The sequence below is a fragment of the Thermobia domestica genome, chromosome 9, assembly GCF_964235325.1.
Source record: "Thermobia domestica chromosome 9, izTheDome1.hap1.1, whole genome shotgun sequence".
NCBI classification, from domain to species: domain Eukaryota; kingdom Metazoa; phylum Arthropoda; class Insecta; order Zygentoma; family Lepismatidae; genus Thermobia; species Thermobia domestica.
The window spans coordinates 282,293,565-282,313,361 of record NC_137462.1 but is presented as its reverse complement, the minus strand read 5'-3'; the positions used below and the strand labels follow the sequence as shown (position 1 = coordinate 282,313,361).

Sequence of the window (19,797 nt, the reverse complement as noted above, 5' to 3'; positions counted from 1 at the left end):
GGTGAAGAATCAGTTTCGGTGGGAGCGGTATTCACATTTCTGGTAAAAAGTGAAACAATTTAGAGCAGTTTCGATTTGGATTTTTCAACTTCTTTTCGTTTCTTTTTTTTTTTTTTTTTTTTTTTGAGCACCACTCAAATGTTCATACTTTGCCTTAAATGGTTTCATATTTTATAAAATACATAATACTCATTTCACTAAAAACGAGGGAAATAATAAAACTAAGAAATGCCTGTACAGGCCTATGCGGATTGAAGAACATATTAAATAAAAATGTAAGAAAGAGCATTGATATACAGGAACCATAGCACTCACAGAAAATTTAACTAACACCACACCAATGTTTCCTATATACACTCATGTCCAAAATGATTGTCGCATATCTATAACTGTTTTCTTGTAAGGATATAATTTGATAATGATTTTGCAAGGTACTTTTAATACTGATAGTACTATGTGTATAATCGGGAAATGTATATTTATGGTAAGTTTCATAGGAAAAGAATTATAAATACGAAAAAATTAGAATGACTAAAACAAAATGTTGCTAAATGGACAATAAAGTTTTATTTTCGTTTTATTGTTCTTATTTACTGGTCTTTTGACATGAAATTTGCCACATACATGTTCTTGCCAATTATACACATATTAACATTATAAGAAATACTGAGCGAATTCGTTATTAAATTATATTCCTACAACATATTTATAGACATGCGACAATAATTTTGGACATAAGTGTACACATCGATAAACTCATTCGATGAGCCAAGTCACCTTTAAGAGTCAAGAAAGAAAAAAAAAAACAACGCTCTTTATACGGATAATGAAACTAAATACATCACCACAACACTAGAAACCAGGGGCCGCGGTGGTTCAGTGGTAGAGCGTTCACCTCTGGTGCATGAGGTCTCTGGTTCGATCCCAGCTCGCACGAAGTGAACTTTGTGGTGGACAAACACCATGTGCGTGGGTTTCCTCAGGGTTCTCCCGTTTCCTCCCACTTTCTTCATTCCACCATTTTACTCATTTCTCATCATCACCGTCTCCTTTAGCCTAGCCGGCAAAACCGTTGGACGTAAAACTCAAAGATTTCATTTCATTTCAACACTAGAAACTAAACAACCAAAAAGAGTGTTGGTACTTTGTATACATCGTCGTGATAAAGCTTACATCCATAATCGAGAAAGAATACAACAGTGTTTGTTGGCGCATTGTTTGACATGTTTCCATAAAGAAACGAAGCAATGTAAGTTGAACTGAATGTAGTAATAGGGCTTGCACATAAAGAAGACATTTTCAGCATGTTGTACAGTCGGGAGCAAAATTATTTTCCTTCAACCTTCGAGTGCTAAGATGATGTTTTAAACTGATGTTGCTAGAATGGATGAATTTTCACCCAGAGCATATTTTTCTTTTCTAAACTAAATAATGTTCTTCAGGGAAATGGATATTCCGTATTCAGCTCACTTTTTGTAGCCTATAGTTTTTGGCATTTCCTTCGCGGCGGGCCTCTAAACTCTGCATGCCCTCCCGGACTGCAAACCCTGCGGGACCCTCAGTTACACCACTGTTTGATGCTTACAATTTATACGTAACGTACTGTGGTGCAAACATCATTGTTATAGTATCATGAAAGATAAGAAAAAAGAATCTTACTCAACACAAGGTTTCATCGTAGATATTTTCGTAATAACTAAAAATTTTACATAACAAAGTCTTCAATATAATGTAGAAAACAATAATTCTGGCAACTGTAAGTCTCTTCTGACATTGCTTTGTGATGAAAACAGTTGATAATGGAGTTAATTTTGAGTTTAACGTCCCTTTCAGCAGCGAGGCTATATGAGACGAGATTAACGTGATTCGGATTAACGTGAAATCCGAACCACATGAGCTCCCGCCGGTAATCGAACCCGTAAAACAGTTGATAGGAAGAGAATTCAGTTTAGATGAAGATGGAGCCAGAACAAACGTCTGGTTGGGACCAATAAGCTGTCTTTCCTGTTCTGATCTTGAAGAGGGACACACTGCTCCTGATTTTAGCGCATCCCATCGTATTGGTCTTTTCTTGTTAATTTTCGTACGAGTACCTAAATGTTCTTCCGTGTTCTCATTATTTCATGAATAATTATACATCAAGAGAATGGAATTTTTCATTTACCTTTTTATATAGAAGTTCTTCTGCTAAGTATTCTTTCACATCTTGACATTTTCTCACTCAAACTACGGCTCATTATGGAACGAATAGCTCGTTGAACCAAATATAATCAGCAATGTAATAGTATGCCCCGAAGTATACCCGTATGAGTTAGAAAACATTTTTGAGAGGTCAAAGATCAAGGACCTTGCCCCAGGGTCAATGACCTAGGTGTACCTAGTAATGTACACATCACTAATGTAAAAAATAATTAAATGTCTATGTTAAATGTGCATATTTCAAAATTGTGCATCAGCCTACACAGTTGTTACTTTAAAAGATATTTAAATTTGATTTGATTTTGGGTTTCATCAGCGAGGCTATATGAGATGTGGTCCTACACCTTGACGTGGGATCCGAACCACTTGAGCTCCCGCCAAGAATTGAACCTGCGTTTGCCACACCAAAGGAGCGTACGCTAATCTTTTAGCCACGAGGGAGGTTTAAAAGACATTTCAATTAGGAATGATCAAACGACGTGTTTCACTGAATGTGCTGAAAGGCATCATGTGAAATAAGATGTAATTCTTGATATTTATTGCATTTATTTCATGCCCTTTCCGTTGATTTATTGCCTAGCGTGGTAGATTTGGTGTAGGTGCATTCTATTGTTTGGTTCCCGATGAAGGAGCCTTAAAATTTGAACGCTTTACGGTAGTTTGCCTTAATCTGTAGGTGCACATCTCCTATAGCCTCGGTACTGAAAAGGAACGCTGACCTCCAATCAAAATAACGGGAATTCACTTCATGGTTCTTTCTTCTCAATAAGACTGATAAAGCTTTGCAAATGAACTAGCAGGAAATAGATATGAAACTTACTATGTGCACTGGCCCAGATTTTCAGGACCTTTAGGAGGCTTCAACTCAAGACCTCCGCTAAGAATGGAGAATAGCTTTGAAAATATAACATGGCTGATATTTCTTATTAAATTATACAGGTGATTTTAAAATATAAACCCAAAAAATCCTATACTACCCTAGTATGATGCTGTAGAAAGATGAGATAACTACTCCAATGTAGGCTTATAATTATTCTGTTAAAAATTAACGATTAAATTAAGCAATGAAAATTTCTGTTAACTTTTAATTTGATCAATTAAATGTTGTAATTTTTAATCGATGATCATTAAAAAATTGGTAACTGTTAAAAAATTAGTCATTATTTTTTCACGAAAATCACGTAAAATTAATATTATACAAGCTTTTTTTATATGTACCGTTCAAATAAAGTAGTGACTATTTAAGTTTAATCAATGCTTCTACCTTCTTTAGTGTTAATATTTTCGTTTTCCTTGCAACCAATAATGATTTAAAAAAAATATTTAGACAATTATCTACCGAATAATGTACGAGAGAATACTTTGAAGCTTTTAGTCGAATTCACCAGATTTTTGTACTACTTTGGAAAGGAAAAGTAGAAAACACTTTTAAGGAACGGAAATTGCCAACCATAGGGATGCGCACGAGACGAGTCGAGACATTATTTTCCTGACAAAATTCGAGCTGAGACACGGCTCTTCCAATAGAAAAACATACATTTTCCGAGTCGAGACATCACTTTTACAGCACATTTTCGAGATGAGACAGCTACAAATCTTGTCTCGTGTGCATCCCTATGCCTCCTACATATCAATTACTACCTCTCTTGGAATACTTTGATCATTCGCAGGAGGACTATCAACTACTTGCGATGAATTACTCTTGGTATTAGACAGGGGTAAAAGTGCGGGGAAACGTGAGGGAACGTTGTCCCCCACTTCTAGAAAATATATGTGGCGTCCCCCACTTTCTAAAAAATGGGGAGAGATAAGCACGGAGGACAGCGTGAAGTCAAGCGTCCCCCTACCTTTTCAGATCCACTTTTACCCCTGGTATTAGATGGAAAAATAAATGTTTTAGATGAAAAAGTAAGTTAGGTGAGATGTTCTTGCCCGCCCCCTCTCCTAATTACACATGACGCTGAACATGATGGAAAATTTATGAGGTAATCCAGTACCACAGGAGTTAACCTTAATACTCGGAAATTCGCAATATACAGAAGAGGATATGAAATATTTCACAAGAATTCCTTCAGTGCATTTTTCTGTTCCCCATCTGATTTACAGAAGTTTCACATTCAACTGTTTATTATAAATAATAAAATTGACGAGGACTTGACAGTGTTTTGGAAACCAGAATTCAAGAAAATGTTCCAAGTCATGCATTTATAACCTTGCTCTTCAAATCAAACACTATCTCCCGTGAATAGTTATAGTATTAGATAGTTCCAATACGTTTCTGAAATTTAGATGAAATTTTAAAATAATTTCAGAGAGAGAACCAAATTAGTTTAAATATTTCTGTTCCCGCCTAAAAATTACTCATGACACTCTGCGCGTCATAATATCCTATTCTTCGCATTCCTGGGTCTCTGTGAAAACTGATGATTACAGTTTTTTTTTGTTTTTTTTTTTTTTTTTTTTTTTGTAAACTGTGAGCGTAGTATTCTCTAAAGTACGAGCAAGCTTAATCGCTGTAGTTGATAGATGCACAAACATTTTCAAAGATCAATCTTACACTACAAACCACTCGCCAACACACTATCTTGCCTTGCTCAACCGAACCAACCTAAAGATAAGTTCACCAGAATACGTTTAGCATATCTAAACTCTAACTTGGATGCCCTTTAAGTCGAGAATCAAAGACCCCTCATACGAACCTATTTCTCATTTCTATTAAGGTAGGATTGCCATATTACCCGATTTTAGTGGGTACTATCCGATTTTCAGGTCCTATATTCATCCCGCGCTTAATCCTTTCTTAATCACTAAAAAAACAGCCGCTTTTTTGGATTGGAGAATGATTGCAAATTGAATTACGGTATCCTTAGCATTTTGTTTAGATTAGATCCATTATTAATATTTTTTTCTTTTAAAATGTTTATGCTGTATTTCATATATTATGAAACCGTGGTAATTTTGTATGTTAGTACGATTTCAAGTAGCGATCTTTAAAAATTATTAGAAATTTTATAAGAGATGTACCAGGATTCCTAAATATGTTTCACCTTTCTTATGATAAAAATTTAGAAATTATTTTGTGTTTCTTAGAGAAAATAAAACCGTATGAACAATATCTGCCAATTACAGATATGTTACTGTAATACTTACTTAATACTTACTTTACAATTCGAGACTCACATTTGTTGAATTTAATAAAACATTAAAGGCAAAAACTAAATTTGCTTTACTTTAGTCTCTTAGAAAAGTACATTGGAAGTGTCACTTAACAAAGAAATCACACACACAAAAAAAGAAATAGTCCGAAGGTTCGCAGATCAATATTTGTAATATTTGTAATACACAAGTTCACATCAGTACTTACGGTTTAGAATCCCCCGCTTTTCTAATTTTAAAATATGGCAACCCTATATTAAAGAGATCCAAGTCCACCACTATGCTAAATCCGATGAAGAGCAGATCAGCTCATCTGAGGGTGTACGATGTACTGTATATACGGGTACAGGAGGGTGGTGAGAAATCTCCCTAGAGAATATCATAAATCTTTCTTCACTTCAAAATTTGTCTGGTTATGTTGAACGATATAGCCTCAGTGTACAGCAGGCCCGTATCCAGGAGGGTCTAGGGGGACGGGCCCCCCTAAATTTTGTCTGACCCCCTTTAAATTTTCACGGTAGACTGGCAGATGAACTATAATATGGTTGCATCGGGCTCCCCCTAACTTCAGCCGCCCGCCCCCCTACATTTTTGGGCTGGCTACAGGCCTGGTTAACAGTCACAAACAATATTAAGTAGGACAGGTGGGAAGTATAAGAAATGATAGCTCCAACCTATACTTAATATTGTTTCTGACTGTACGTTCATTGGGCGAAGAGACATCTAGAAATTAGAATTTCGCCAAGTGAGGGTCGGAAACGTGTAAATCCGGTTAAATCTTAATTATTTTCTTCCATAGTTTCTTCTCTCCTACCGTCGCACGAAAGTAATAAATAAAATACATCTGTGAGAGAATGTTTGAGCACTTTCTGTTTTAAATTGTGTTTATTTTATTATGACTTTGTCTTCTATAATGATTGATTTCTAACAATCTTTAAATGTAAATCTTTTTATAGCAATATCTTTGTAATGTAACAATCAAACAGAGTGTTTCTTAGCTTCTTTCGAGTAATCACAGTTAACATTATTTGTTTCCATAGCAGCTGGAGATATAGTCAAATAACTCCAAAAGTAGTCCATTCAGTCCAGAATTAGGGTGAGAATATTTTTTTATAGTTTAGAATGGAAACTAAATTTTCTTTCTCTTATCGCCAGTCTATTTTTTTTTTTTTTTTTTTTTTCAGCGAAAGAGTGTTGCAACCTCTGGAACAACAATGGAGAATCCAACGTTTGAAATACTTATCGACGGTAAAAGACTATCTGCAATGCAAGTAAGTGGAAGTAAAATATTCAACGAAATGATTATTCTTTTCTTTACTTTTTCTTCAGTATATTAATCTATATTTATGAAAGAACTAGGTATTGTGGCTAACATTCTACATATTGCTTTTTTGCACCTATGATATCGCAAGAAAGTTTAATGCTTCATATGGATAAATTCGAGACCCATTCCCAATCCCTTTTTCTTCGACTTCCTTTGTCCCCTCCTAGTTCAAATATGCAACGATATTTATATTTTTCGATCCATGTATATCAGGCTTAAAATAAATTTACTTTTCAATTGTACCTTCATTCGAAGTGGAAGAAAAGGAAGAAATATTTTATAATTTTGACTTTGTAAATTTTATATTTCAAGCTTGTATTACAGGACTAGCTCGGGAGAGTAATACTCCCGGAAGTAGGAACTAAGTACAGGGCCGGCGCTAGCAGTTTTGCCGCCCTGGGCGGTACTATCACATGCCGCCCCCTTAATCCGCAAACCTTATTTTTGACAGAAGACGTTCAAATGTAATGAAAAAAATGCCCCGTTTAAAAGCATGTATGAAATGGAAAAGTAAACCACTTTCTTCATTCCACCATTTTCATAATTTCTCATCATCACTGTCTGCTTTAACCTAGTCGGCATAATCGTGGGACGTAAAACTCAGATTATTATTTTTTTTAAATTTTACTTACATACTCCATATAATGACACAATATTTAGTATGCTCGATTTCGCTTGTACCTGTGACGTACAGCAGCGCATACAGAAAATAAAATAAAAATGCTTTAGTCACGGCTAATAGTTTTAATTTTAAAGCTTATTTTATATCAAAAGGTGTTTCCAATAGAGTATGGAGCATAAAGATAATAGAGTGAATCAGATATTACGGCAAAACTAAGTGATTATACTTTAATTGAAAGAAATTTCTTGGTTTGATACGAGCAAATTCCATTATCATATTCGCGTAGTCCAATGTTTCAGCCAATTCGTATTCTGTTGATATCGCTAGACCACACAAGCGTGTTTTAGACGTACAAGACCGTAGATAGTTTTTAATAAACTTAAGTTTCGAGAAACTTCTTTCTCCACTTGCCACTCTTACCGGTAAGGTTAACAGAATCCTAAGTCATGGGACCCAAGTCATGTTCCTTAATTAATTTTTAAGTCTCTTTTGGTGACCTTTCAGGCTTAATTATAGCGGATAACACTTTCAGTTCGTCTTTCAAATCATTGAGGTTAATATCTTTCGATTAGGTGTGTTAAAATGCTGACAAGTTTAGTCACTTTTCAGATTAAAGTTCATGTGGTATATCTTTACAATTATTTATATCGTAAAGAAAATCGAAATACTCGCTGTGATGTTTAACTTGCTCAAACCATTCTCTTAAAGCTAACACAATCACGTCTAGAACTTTGTAATAAAACTCGATCTTGTATCTTATTTGTGGATCTTCAATAACTTCATCCTCTGCCTCGTACTGAAACTCTCTCTTATTCTTTCGACTTCGAGCATACACTGTATTGCCTATCTGTGGATCATCCATTTCTAATACTGATGCCAACTCTATCGCATCAACTAAGTAAGATTGAAACTTTGCATCATTTCTTCTCGTCTCAAAGTACTCAAATACATTTTCAAGAAGTCCGACTGTATCCAGCATATGACAATCAGTGCTTTGGAGACTTTTGCTTACTATGTTTATGTGGAGTAAAAAGTCATACCATATAACGAGTGAGCAAAGGAAAGTAGCCACGCAGCTGGTTTGCTATACACAGAACATCGTGGGTGACCATTCTATCTGAACTATTGTCGTTACTTATTTGAAGTAAGGCATCATAAACCTCCCCTATTTGATATCTAACACGTAAGTTGAGTCAGAGCATCAATTCGGCTCTCCCACCTTGTGGTGCTTAATGGTTTTAAAATGAGACTGCTGATGTGTTCCTTTAGTATGGCCCAACGTCGAACTATACAAAAACTGAAACGGCGTACTGAGGTGTTGTGGCTGCATCGTTAACGACAAGGTTTAATGAATGACTACTGCAAGGAACATAGAAGACTCGGGAATATATTTCTAAAATTCTCTTCTGAATATCTGAATGTTTGCCTTTCATATTGGGACCATTGTCATATCCTTGGCCCCTCATGTCTTCGATGGGAATGTTCATTTCCTTTAATGTTAATTAATAGTACTTCTGTCGGTCCTAGGCCAGCGGTGTCTGTTACCGGTACGAAACCAACTAGTTTTCAACCAATTTGTAAATTCATTAAAAACTCGCTGCTAGAATCTAAATGTCTCTAGATGCTGTAGGCTAAACGCCCTGTCTCAAGTGGGAGTGTACCTTTTGCATATTTGCAGTGGAGCGTTAGAACATTGCTGAATAGAAAAAAAAAAAAAAAAAATATATATATATATATATATATATATATATATATATATATATATATATATATATATATATATATATATATATCCCTTTCCAGATTTCGACTTCAAAGGGAAAATTTTTTTCTCGCACTTTGCCCCCCCCCCCCTGGAGCGGCCCTGTGTGAACCTAGCCATCTAAAAAAAATCTAATAAATAGTACTTGCTATACTGAATGTGTGTGCCAAATTTCAAGTTTCTATCTTGAATAGTAAGAGCGGGAGAAATTTTATGAAGAATTCCCACAATGCCCCAAATTACCACAAAACACTTTGATCTCAGGAAAAAAAAAATCCTGAGACATCCCGAACTACCCTAGGGTCATGTTTCGCCCATCATTCTCTTCAGAACAGATCTGCTTTTCAGGTGGTACCATTCACATGTCTCCATCAGGTATCTAAAGCGGGAAATGCCCGAAAAAAGGGATTTTTTTGGTGTAAATATCCCTTTTTTCAACTTTTAGCCCCTCTGGACCCCCCTGTTTTAACGAAGAGATCTGAAAAAAAATCTGATAAATACTACTAGGTAAGCTGAATGTTTATGCACAATTTCAATCTTCTAGGTACGAAAGTAAGCCCGCCAAAAAATATATATACTGACAATGTATCATATTCCCGTATACAGAGGGATTTTTTAAAACAAATCCCTGAGACATCCCTAATTACCCGAGGGTTACGTTTTGCACATCATTCTCTTCAGAATAAAATTGCCTTTCAGACGGTATGACTCGCGTGTCTCCATCGTGTATATAAGGCGGGAAAATCCCGAAGAAAGTAATTTTTTGGGTAAAAATATTAATTTTTTCAATCCTTTGACCCTCTGGTTCCCCCCTTGTTTTAATTCACAAATCTGAAAAAAAAATCTGCTAAATACTACTCGGTGGACTGAATGTTTGTGCAAAATTTCAATCTTCTACGTGCAAAAATAAGTGCGCCAAAAAATATTGAACATAGGCTTAATAAATGAAAAAATATATTTTAGACTTATGACGTCATCACCTCCTATGTCTGGACGCAGGAAGATGTGAAACCATACGTAATGTCTTCTACAATGCCTCTGGACTTGAAAAACAAAACAAAACAAAAAAAACGGACGAAAAAGCTCAAATAGGAGAGTTATAACGCAATGTACCATGAAAAACGCGTATGGTATAAATTATACCATAAAATCCCCAAAGGGATATATATATATATATATATATATATATATATATATATATATATATATATATATATATATATATATATATATATATATATATATATATATATATATAACCACCTTGAAGATATTATCCACCCTAGCTGAAAATCTTCGCCGTTGCAAGGGAAATATTGAACGAGATACCTGTGGCTGGTAGTTCGATAAATGAAAATGAGGGGGAATGCTGTGAATTTCCTGACTAAGTAATTTCCTGAATGTGAGTGAAGTAAGTTCAATTACATTCTCAGATAAATACGGTCTTATGTTTCCATTTGTGGGCCTATTACGAAGCATTATATTTTGATAGTATTCTTTTCTTTTTCAAATTTTGCCGGCCATTAGACTTGCCGCCCTGGGCGGTGGCACGGCTCGACCCCCCCCCTCGCCCCGGCCCTGACTAAGTACAAGGTTCTGATATGTTGGCGTTATCCGTGTTTTGCCACGTAGCATACATATAGGAGAAATCAAACGTTTGTTGCTGTCGGCTCTCGTAGCCGTGCGTGCTAGCGTAACATGCTAGTAATGGAAATTGCTTTTGGCGTGGGTTGAATCCCAGCCCAAGGAAAGTTTTTCTTATTTTTTTAAAAATATTCATAACACTTTTTTCATTAAAATAAGATGAAAATAATACTGAAAAAGTTATTTACTTACTTTTGTGCAGATAAGTAGTACTAATAGTAGTAGTAGTAGAAGTAGTAGGAACGGGTTAGAAGCCCCACAGGGCTCGTTTTGTGACCAACTTAGCTGGCTCGGGTAGCATGTAAAACAGCTGGCTAGGGTAGAACGCGAAGAAACTTAGTTCCTGGAGTATTACTCTCCCGAGCGGGTCGTATGCACACACACCCCATCTTGCGCAGACTGCTATCACAGAACAAGGAATGGCTCAACTTTTCCACCCGCCCTACAGTCCTAACCCAGCCCCAAGTGATTATTGTCGGTTTCGTCATTTGAAAAAATACCTCAGGGGAGAGTGATTTTCAAGCTACAAGCAGGAAATGGATGCTGCGAGTCAGTTGTTTGACTCGAAAGAGAAATCTTTTTATATTGAAGGCATTGAGTCACTTGGAACAAAATGAAGACGATGTGTAGAACTGCAGGCTGATTACATTCAAATATAATAATTTTTTTTTCAGGTCATTGGTTTTCTTGTTAGCCCGCCATAGACATGACTTTCCCAACATCCCTCGTAGAGTCATCATCCTCATAGGTATAGGATGCAAAATATCGAACTCACTAGAATTGATATTGTAGAGACAGATAAAGCAAGGGAGTTAATATACAGATCTTTTGGTGATAGGCCTAGTTTCAAATATTATCTCATAACCTTTGGGAGTAGATATCGTTTTATCTTTTGTTTAGAAATGTCCATCTCTCCAACATCACAAAGGATTGTTTAATCCGTTTTCCTGCTACTACAGTTGTAAAGGTCCTCTAAAAGTAGTTCAGTTCTCAGTCAAATACTCTACATGTAATTGTGAAGCTCTGCCAAAAGCTCTATACAAAACTCTCTGCCATCCTATGTCAGGGATTGCACAAACTTACAAATCACTTCTGCTTATAATATGGGATACCTTTCGTAGTTTTACGGTGTAAAACGGAACTCAGTTATTTAAATAATTTTTGAAACAAAAAATAATTTAACTGGTTTGTTATAAAACTTCTCGAAACTAGTAGGTTCAGAACATTGTTATATTTGGATCAAAAGATCCAATATATTTCAATCAAAAATTTTTGTAGACCTTATACCTGGAGAACCACATATAGCGTAGTAAAACCTCCAAAAACTAATTATTGGAAAAAAATCGCAATCTTTTTTCTTTTTTTTTTTTCTTTGATCATTCCTAAAATTCTTGTTAAAGGTGTACACTGTTAGTTTAGTTTTAACATCGATTTTCCATAAATCTTGACTATAAAACGCTGAAAGTTTCCTTAAATAAAACTAACAATTGACCAAAGTAAGGGCTTATCATTAATAAAGTCTCGGCAATACATCATTGTGTTGATCAGTCATAGTATCTAATAATATCGGTGATGAAGGGAATCGTATATTACCGAAACTATAACTAACTAACTAACTAACTCTATGGCCTATGGAACCCGGAGGTTCAATGCCGCGTTCACAAAAGCTCTCCACTGACTTCTATTCTTAGCTAACTGCATCCAGTTTCTACTCTGTATTCCAATCTCTGCGAGATCCATCTTAATATTGTCTTCCCATCTGCGCCTAGGTCTTCCTAATGGTCGTTTTCCGATTGGTCTTCCAGTCAAGATTTTGAAAGCGTTCCTACTCTCTTCCATTCTAGCTACATGACCCGCCCATCTAAACCTCCTAGACTTGACGACCCTAACAATGTTGGGTAAACCATATAAATTATGTACCGTAGTTCCTCGTTATGAAGTTTCCGCCATTCCCCATTCCCGTTCCTCTTGGGTCCGAATATTCGTCTCAGGATCTTGTTTTCAAATACTTTCAGTCTATGTTCTTCCCTCAGAGTAAGTGACCATGTTTCGCAGCCATACAGAACTACAGGCATGATAACCGAAACTATAACGGATTATTAATAATAAGTGATTTTTTAGTAAAATTTTATTATTATTTAATTTATAAGTAGTTTCAAAGTAGATTGAACACATTCAAAAATGTTTCTTTATGTTTTCAGGAAACAAACGGTAAAATAATTGTGGGTTTCCCTGGAATTACTTTTAATCAGCAAACCAGAAGTTCACCAGACGTAAGTAGCATCTTTGTCAGTAAGAAAACGCGTTTCGTTTAGAACATTCGAAGCAGTGAAGTACAAAAAAAAAAAAAAAAAAAAAAAAAAAAAAGTCTCTAATGAAATAATGAGTGTTTTTTAGAAGTTTGTGTCCTCATATAAAATGTCTATATTTAAAGAAAACAAATCTTACAAAATTTACATATAACGTTAAAAAAACTATTACAATAATTTAGTAGAGGGAAGTGGGTGAATACCGCGCACTTAAGGTTTAATCGCGAATTACGCAGACATTTTGGAATGAAAAAAAAAACTAAGAAATCAGGAACACATAATCACATCCTTTATCTTTAAGTGCATGTATAGACCCTTATGTCAACTGCATTAGATTATGAAAAAACAAGCGAAAAAGTGAGTGAGGCAGATGCGCGATATTTCCCACCCCGTGGGGTAATAGCGCGCAGATAATTTTCCAATATTAAATAATCCAATGTAACATAGAAACCAAACATATATTTATGTATTTAATAATCTTCTACGTACTATAAACTTGAAATACTGAAAACAGAGAAATAAACAAAATACTATACTTGAAATGAAATACTTGAAGGAAAATAAAAAACAGCGAATACTGCAAGCATTAACACAAACCAAAGCTACCTGAACGGTCGGGCTGGGTCTGACAGGCCCACGCGATATTCAGAGCTCTATTAAAAGCAAACTAACAATAAATCAAACTGGTTTGCGACACTAGCGTCTCTCATCGTGCGTTTCAGGAGGTATACAAAGTTGCAACTCAAATTGCTAACTTTAAGTTGAAAATTTTATTTAAAATATAAATAGATTTGTCTCACAGGCCCGGCCCGACCGTTCCAGGCTTCCAGGTTCGAGCACTTTCACGTTGTAATTCTTTACATTTCGGTTTGTATACAGGTGAAACGCCTTCACTTGTTTCTGTGAAAGTACTTAATCACACAGTTTGCTGCTATAAAAGTTCACGGAAACGGTCATATAAGTAAGGCAGCAACATTGCTAACCGTCTTCTCTACTAGATTGGCAGGAAATAGCAACAGTTTGGCGGCTTCAGTAGAAAAGTATCCCAAGTAGCGTTCCGAGTTTAGTTCTTTTCTGACATTGGTTGTCTAGTTTGTAAATTAATACTTTAGTTGCCAGTTGAAATATAATTTTTCTTTTAAATATTTAATAATATCAATTTACGTTTGGGTGTATGCTTTTGCTTTTAAATATAGATGTTACCTTTTTGATTGATTGATTTTTAGTTTAGCGTCCCTTTCAGCAGCGGCCTATATGAGACATGGACCTACTGATTAACGTGGAATCCGAACCACATGAGCTCCCGCCGGGAATCTAACCCGGGTCTCCCGCGCCAATAGCGCGTACGGTAACCATTTAGCCACGAGGGAGCTCAGATATTACCTTTTGTTTAAATAGTTATTTGGGAGGTTTCTCGTATTGTATAAATGTGCAGTACACTCATAATCTCGTGCTAACCTAATCTAATTTATCCTACTCTACTTCACTAACCTACTCTACACTAATCAACGTCGGTGTGTGTTTTTGCATGAATAACCGTTTACATGGCGCATAACTTTTGTACGCGTAATATGAATCTGTACGCAATTATTTAAATATGTGTCGGAAAAATAAGAATTGCATCTGGTGCACTACACTCTCATCGGTGCCATTTTTCGTCGCTTTGATCTCTGGTGCGTACGTAAGAATTGAGATCACAACTACATTCCTGAACATAAATCATATAGCTGCAAAATTTACGAGAGGGTGAAAATAGAGGATAGCTATCACATTGAATGAAACCCTTCTTTAATGACATTTTTTTTTTTAAATTGCATACCATGATGCCTTTTGCAAGGAACGCATAGTTCAACCACCAGTGCAGAAAACCTTTTTCCCGCCAAGAAGTCATGCGGTACAAGGAGAAGTTTCAGGTAAAGACGTGTATGAATGTTGCATACTTTGAGGATTCCATCATGACCTCAATATATCGGAAAGATATTCCTCGTTGATACGGGGCTAAAAGGAAGTAGGTCTGGATCCTCATCGATAGACCGTGCAACTACACCTTTCGATTTTAGCATGATGAGAATCAGAAAAGGTTAATTCATGTTATTCCCTTTCATAACGATTCTGCCAAAACCCTGACACCAACCCAATTTATTTATGGACACTTAGTCTGTTAAAATGATGTCTGGAACATCATCATCACTTGCCTTTGCAAAACCTGCAGATTAAAATTGGATAGAATCCATATGCCTTTTCTCCAATAGTTTGTTGCATTGAAATTGCGATGGTGGTTGTCCATAATGCTAGTGGTCCGATAAAACACAAACGGTGGTTTCACATGGTTTTTCATACATTATATGCGCTTTGGTAATCGATTCAACATAACACGATTAACCTTCAGACCAATTTTCTTAATCGTATCTGCATTATTACTTAAATTCTAAAGATGAAACTTTGACAAAATTTCTTGAAATAGTTTTCTGGAGAAGACTTGAAAGGACGATGCCGCAAAATATTAATTATACTTCACGAAAAATATCTCTTAAAGAAGTTTAGAAATTATTTGTTGTAAAGAATAGTTTCCTATAATAATATAGAGATTACTACTCATAAGGTAAATAAATAATAAAATGTTTTTCCTTTTTATTTTACAGACAATGGTTGTAAACAAATCTTCACAGACAAACAAGATTAAAACGTTTGACGAAACAGAATCTGATGATGTGAGTATCATTTTCTCTAATTTCAAGAAAACCAATTTATATCATTATGTAACGGGATCGTTCCTATGCCCTATATTATCAACATATGATAAGCATCATCAAAAGCATTTTCATTCCCATCCGAAAATGGGCGGGCCATAGAAGGTGACGCCTTCTCTTTGGCCAGAGTAAGTATTAAACTAGAGAAACAAGAAAAGATAGATGGGCAAAAGGATATAATGAAAGTTATGGAAGTATGTTATTCAGCCTTTGTGCCAAGCTAGAATGAAATATTTAATGAAGTGTGCTACAGTAGACGAGTAAGCATTGAAGTGAGTGCAGTTATGAGGGATAGATGAACGGATGGCTGTGATATATGCGCCGAGCAGGGTTGTGAGCGGCGGTATTTGTTTCTCGTTCGTATATTGCAAGTAGGTGGTCCAGGGATGGGTAAGCTCTGCGTGGTATTGCCGGGGTTTGCTCCAATAATTCGGCTATGATAGGATGTTGGCCGATTATGTGTTGCACAATATAACGGGTGCGGAGGCGGTAGATATGGGCCAGAAGAAGAGGCATAGATGTATGGTTGTAAACATATGATAAGCATCTTATCCATATATACGAGGCTCTGCCTCAGAAGTCAGTGAGTGTTGCCAGTATTTTTCTAATATAAAACAATACAATAATAATTACAATATTAGAAGTCACAAATATTATTCAAAAAATAAATGGACTATCATTATTTGTTAAAATTCTATCGCCTTTCTTTTCTGCTTTAGTATCTATTATTGATGGAGAGATACAACACTAAACTCCGCATAGAAACGTAATAAAATGATTTGGAAATTATGATCGATTGCTCTTCAAATAATTCAACTTTCTAATATAATCTCAACTCACCGAACACGAGCATTCGCCTTTGGCCGTTTAGCAGGGTTCGTATACTCTCACATTTTGAGAAATTGAAGATGTTGGTGCAAGAAGGGGACAGTCAGTGACGTAACTAGGGAGGCAAATGAGGCTTGTGCCCCGAGCGTCGGATTGGGAGGGTGCAAAATTGGGCAAATATTTGCGGAAGCGTTTTGTTTTTTTTGTTTTTTTTTTTTTTTTTGTAAGGGGAGCGCTAAGACGAGTTCTTGCCCCGGGTGACAACTAGCAGAGTTGCGTCGCTGGGGACAACTTCAATGTTCTATTTGGTTTAGGATTGAAACAAAATGTTATTAGAAATCTATTTACTCTACTTTAGCCTCCAAACTTATTGGAAAGAAATGTTTTACTCTTATAATATCACATTTGTTTACAAAATGCTTGGAGGCTTAATGAAAATAAATTGCGTTTCATCAGTTTTCTTTCAATTGTGAATCAAGTCCCTTCTTGCACCGACGTCTTCAAATTGTCCTTGATTACGAGCCAGTATTCCGATGTCTCGACAACATTCTTCGAGAAGCATACTTATCCTGCAATTTTCGGATTTGCATTTAACGTTCTCAATTTTAAATTTAAGACCTGTAATTGCGATGAAATCTATTGTTCGTCGTGGAAATTTCATACCAATTGGCAATTCGATACTGTTATGTTGTAAGAATAGTACTGCTAGCGGATACGGTAATTAGTAAACACGACTTACCTAATATGATATTGATCTGCTATGAACCGAAATCGGTTTTATTATTGAATGTCTTCTAAATTCTGAACAAATAATCTAAGGACTAAATACCCCATTATACCTTTATTTGATAGAAAGTGTCTTTATTATTTAAAACGGAAGTTGTTCCGCATTTGTTTCATGGTTAAAAAGCTGACAATATCAAATCTGAAGGAATTAAAGGAAATAAGTATGTATACCGTTGTCTCCATTCATAGTCTTACCCTAATTTGCTGTCATTCCAACATATTTTTCCTTCTCCACCGCAGAAAATCTTTCTTATCACACTGAGTATGGATTGAAGTTAAAGCTAAAGCACGTTTAAAAAGTTCGAAGCTGTCGAGAATCGAAGGCATGTCTTCTGCGTAAAAATCCAATGCGGTAACCACTAACCTACGCTAATCAGTTTCCTTTAATTTAAACAAAAACGTTTAAAATTCTTCCATGAGCCACTAAAGCCCAATGAAGTGACGATCGTTAGTTAATTAATTTTATTATTGTTTACGTAATTGTGATTGCAATTCTGTTACTGCTTTATTATTATTAATGATCATTCCAACCATCATTTCCAGATTTAAGTTGCTTTACATAGGTTACTGTGACGTAAAAGATAATGGGCCTTATGCAGAGTCGTTCTGACGCGTGATTAGTGCCATACTAAAGAGTTAGACTAACATATGTTTCCTGCAGTAGTCAGGCATTTACTAATCTAACATGAAAACGACTCTGCATAAGGCGGAATGTGACTTGTACAAAAAAAAAAAAAAAAACTTTTATACTCTTACATTGCAGGAAATGTAACTTCCAATTATTTGCCGCAAACTCAATTTTATGAGACAGCAAACAAAACTTGGTATTGATGAGGAAACCACTTCACAGAAAGTAGATTTGATGTAGCGTACGAAATAGACGAGTAGTTTTGGTGAATACGTTGTTAATCATACAGTATGTTCGTGTGTTCGTACCCTGGAATAGGTCAAACTTATTTTTTCTCTGCATGCATCTAACCTAATTATCCATCCTAACCTAATTTCATCACTTCCTGTTTCTTCAATCACTCCAAAAGTTGGCAAAGGATTTCATTCTTCACATGAAAAGTCCTAAATAATATCTGAATGCAAAGGCAACTTAAAATTAAAGAGAAACCAAGAAAGGAGAAGTAGATAACAGAAAGGAAGAAGCTATTTTTCAGTGAAGTATGAATAATTGTCCTCTCTTAAAAAATACAGAGGGATAGAAATGTATAAAGTATATTGTAAAACTTCGTCCCATATAGGTATATGTAGAGTGTAAATAAATAGAGTGTCCGGAATCGACTCCCACTACCGGCTTTTATTATAAAATTTACACTATAAAAAGTATTTTTACAAAATACTGTACAAATAATATCTCCAAGTTTGCAAGGTTAGTTATAGGTAGTCTTTGATCTCTACAGAGCCCCGTAGCAGGCTAAGCAGAGTGGAGTTAGGGACCCAATGTTCCGTGGCAAGCAGAGGGATGGTTAGTGGCTCATTCGCTATTTGTTCTTTGTATGCATACGAATTACCAGTAAGAACTCACTTGTAGATTAATCTCGTTGGAGAGGTGAGATTGTAGTCCGAGATTAATCTACAAGTGAGTTCTTACTTGTAATATGTGTGCATAAAAGGAACGATTAGGAATGAGATTGTTCTCACTGTGACACGCAGTTCCGTCTCATATAAACTTGGCTTTTATGACGTTTCATACAGAAATGACGTCCTCCCTTTTTCTAAATTAGGAATTCGCAAGTATGTAGCAAGTAAAAGCATGCCAGTAAAATGAAAATCAGTAGCGTTATTTATCCAGCAGAAAAGCACGACTTTTTCTTCTGTTGGAGATTTATTATAGTACGGCTACTTCCGTTTGGATATTCCAGCATATAAAACAGTGACGACCAGGTTTTTTCATTATACGGCCGCAAACTCTTGTTTCAATTTTGAGGATTGAATTTGGGAAAACTTTTGTATTTGTGATAGAGAAACAAAAAGGAAGTGCTAATTTATGCAACAGTAAAAGAAATATGAAATGAAGTATTTCAGTTTAACGTCTCTCTATTATACCATTTAGACCAAAAGAGACGACGATTAAAGCAAATGAATATTATGGAACAATTAGTGCAATGAGAAAGTTCAAGGATGTGAATATCCCGAAAAAATCCACGGACACAATGTTGTCCATCACAACCTCACTTGGCCGGGAACCGAACCCACGCACTATGGGTTAACGCTCTACCACTTTTTTAAAAGTTAACTGATTCACCGAACAAGTAGCAGTAACTTAATTTCCTTATTTTATTGCATTTTGACTGCACTGTACAGTCTACAGTTTTTTCAGTAACTTCCTTAACGACAGGGACACGAACACGGAAACATCGAGGACTGTTAAAATTTCAAAGGCTCTCTCGCTGGCAATCGAACCCAGGACC

At 35.8% G+C, this 19,797-nt stretch overlaps 1 protein-coding gene across 5 annotated transcripts in view; it reads left to right on the top strand.

Moving 5' to 3' along the window:
- LOC145660724 (uncharacterized) overlaps positions 1–19,797 on the top strand; it is a 261,964-nt gene that overhangs the window by 108,050 nt on the left and 134,117 nt on the right. For all 5 annotated transcript variants that reach the window (XM_081726103.1, XM_081726106.1, XM_081726105.1 and 2 more), the window contains 3 exons: positions 6,540–6,626; positions 12,909–12,980; positions 15,659–15,727. In XM_081726103.1, coding sequence (XP_081582229.1) covers positions 6,540–6,626; positions 12,909–12,980; positions 15,659–15,727 — 228 coding nt within the window. The remainder of the gene's footprint in view (positions 1–6,539; positions 6,627–12,908; positions 12,981–15,658; positions 15,728–19,797) is intronic.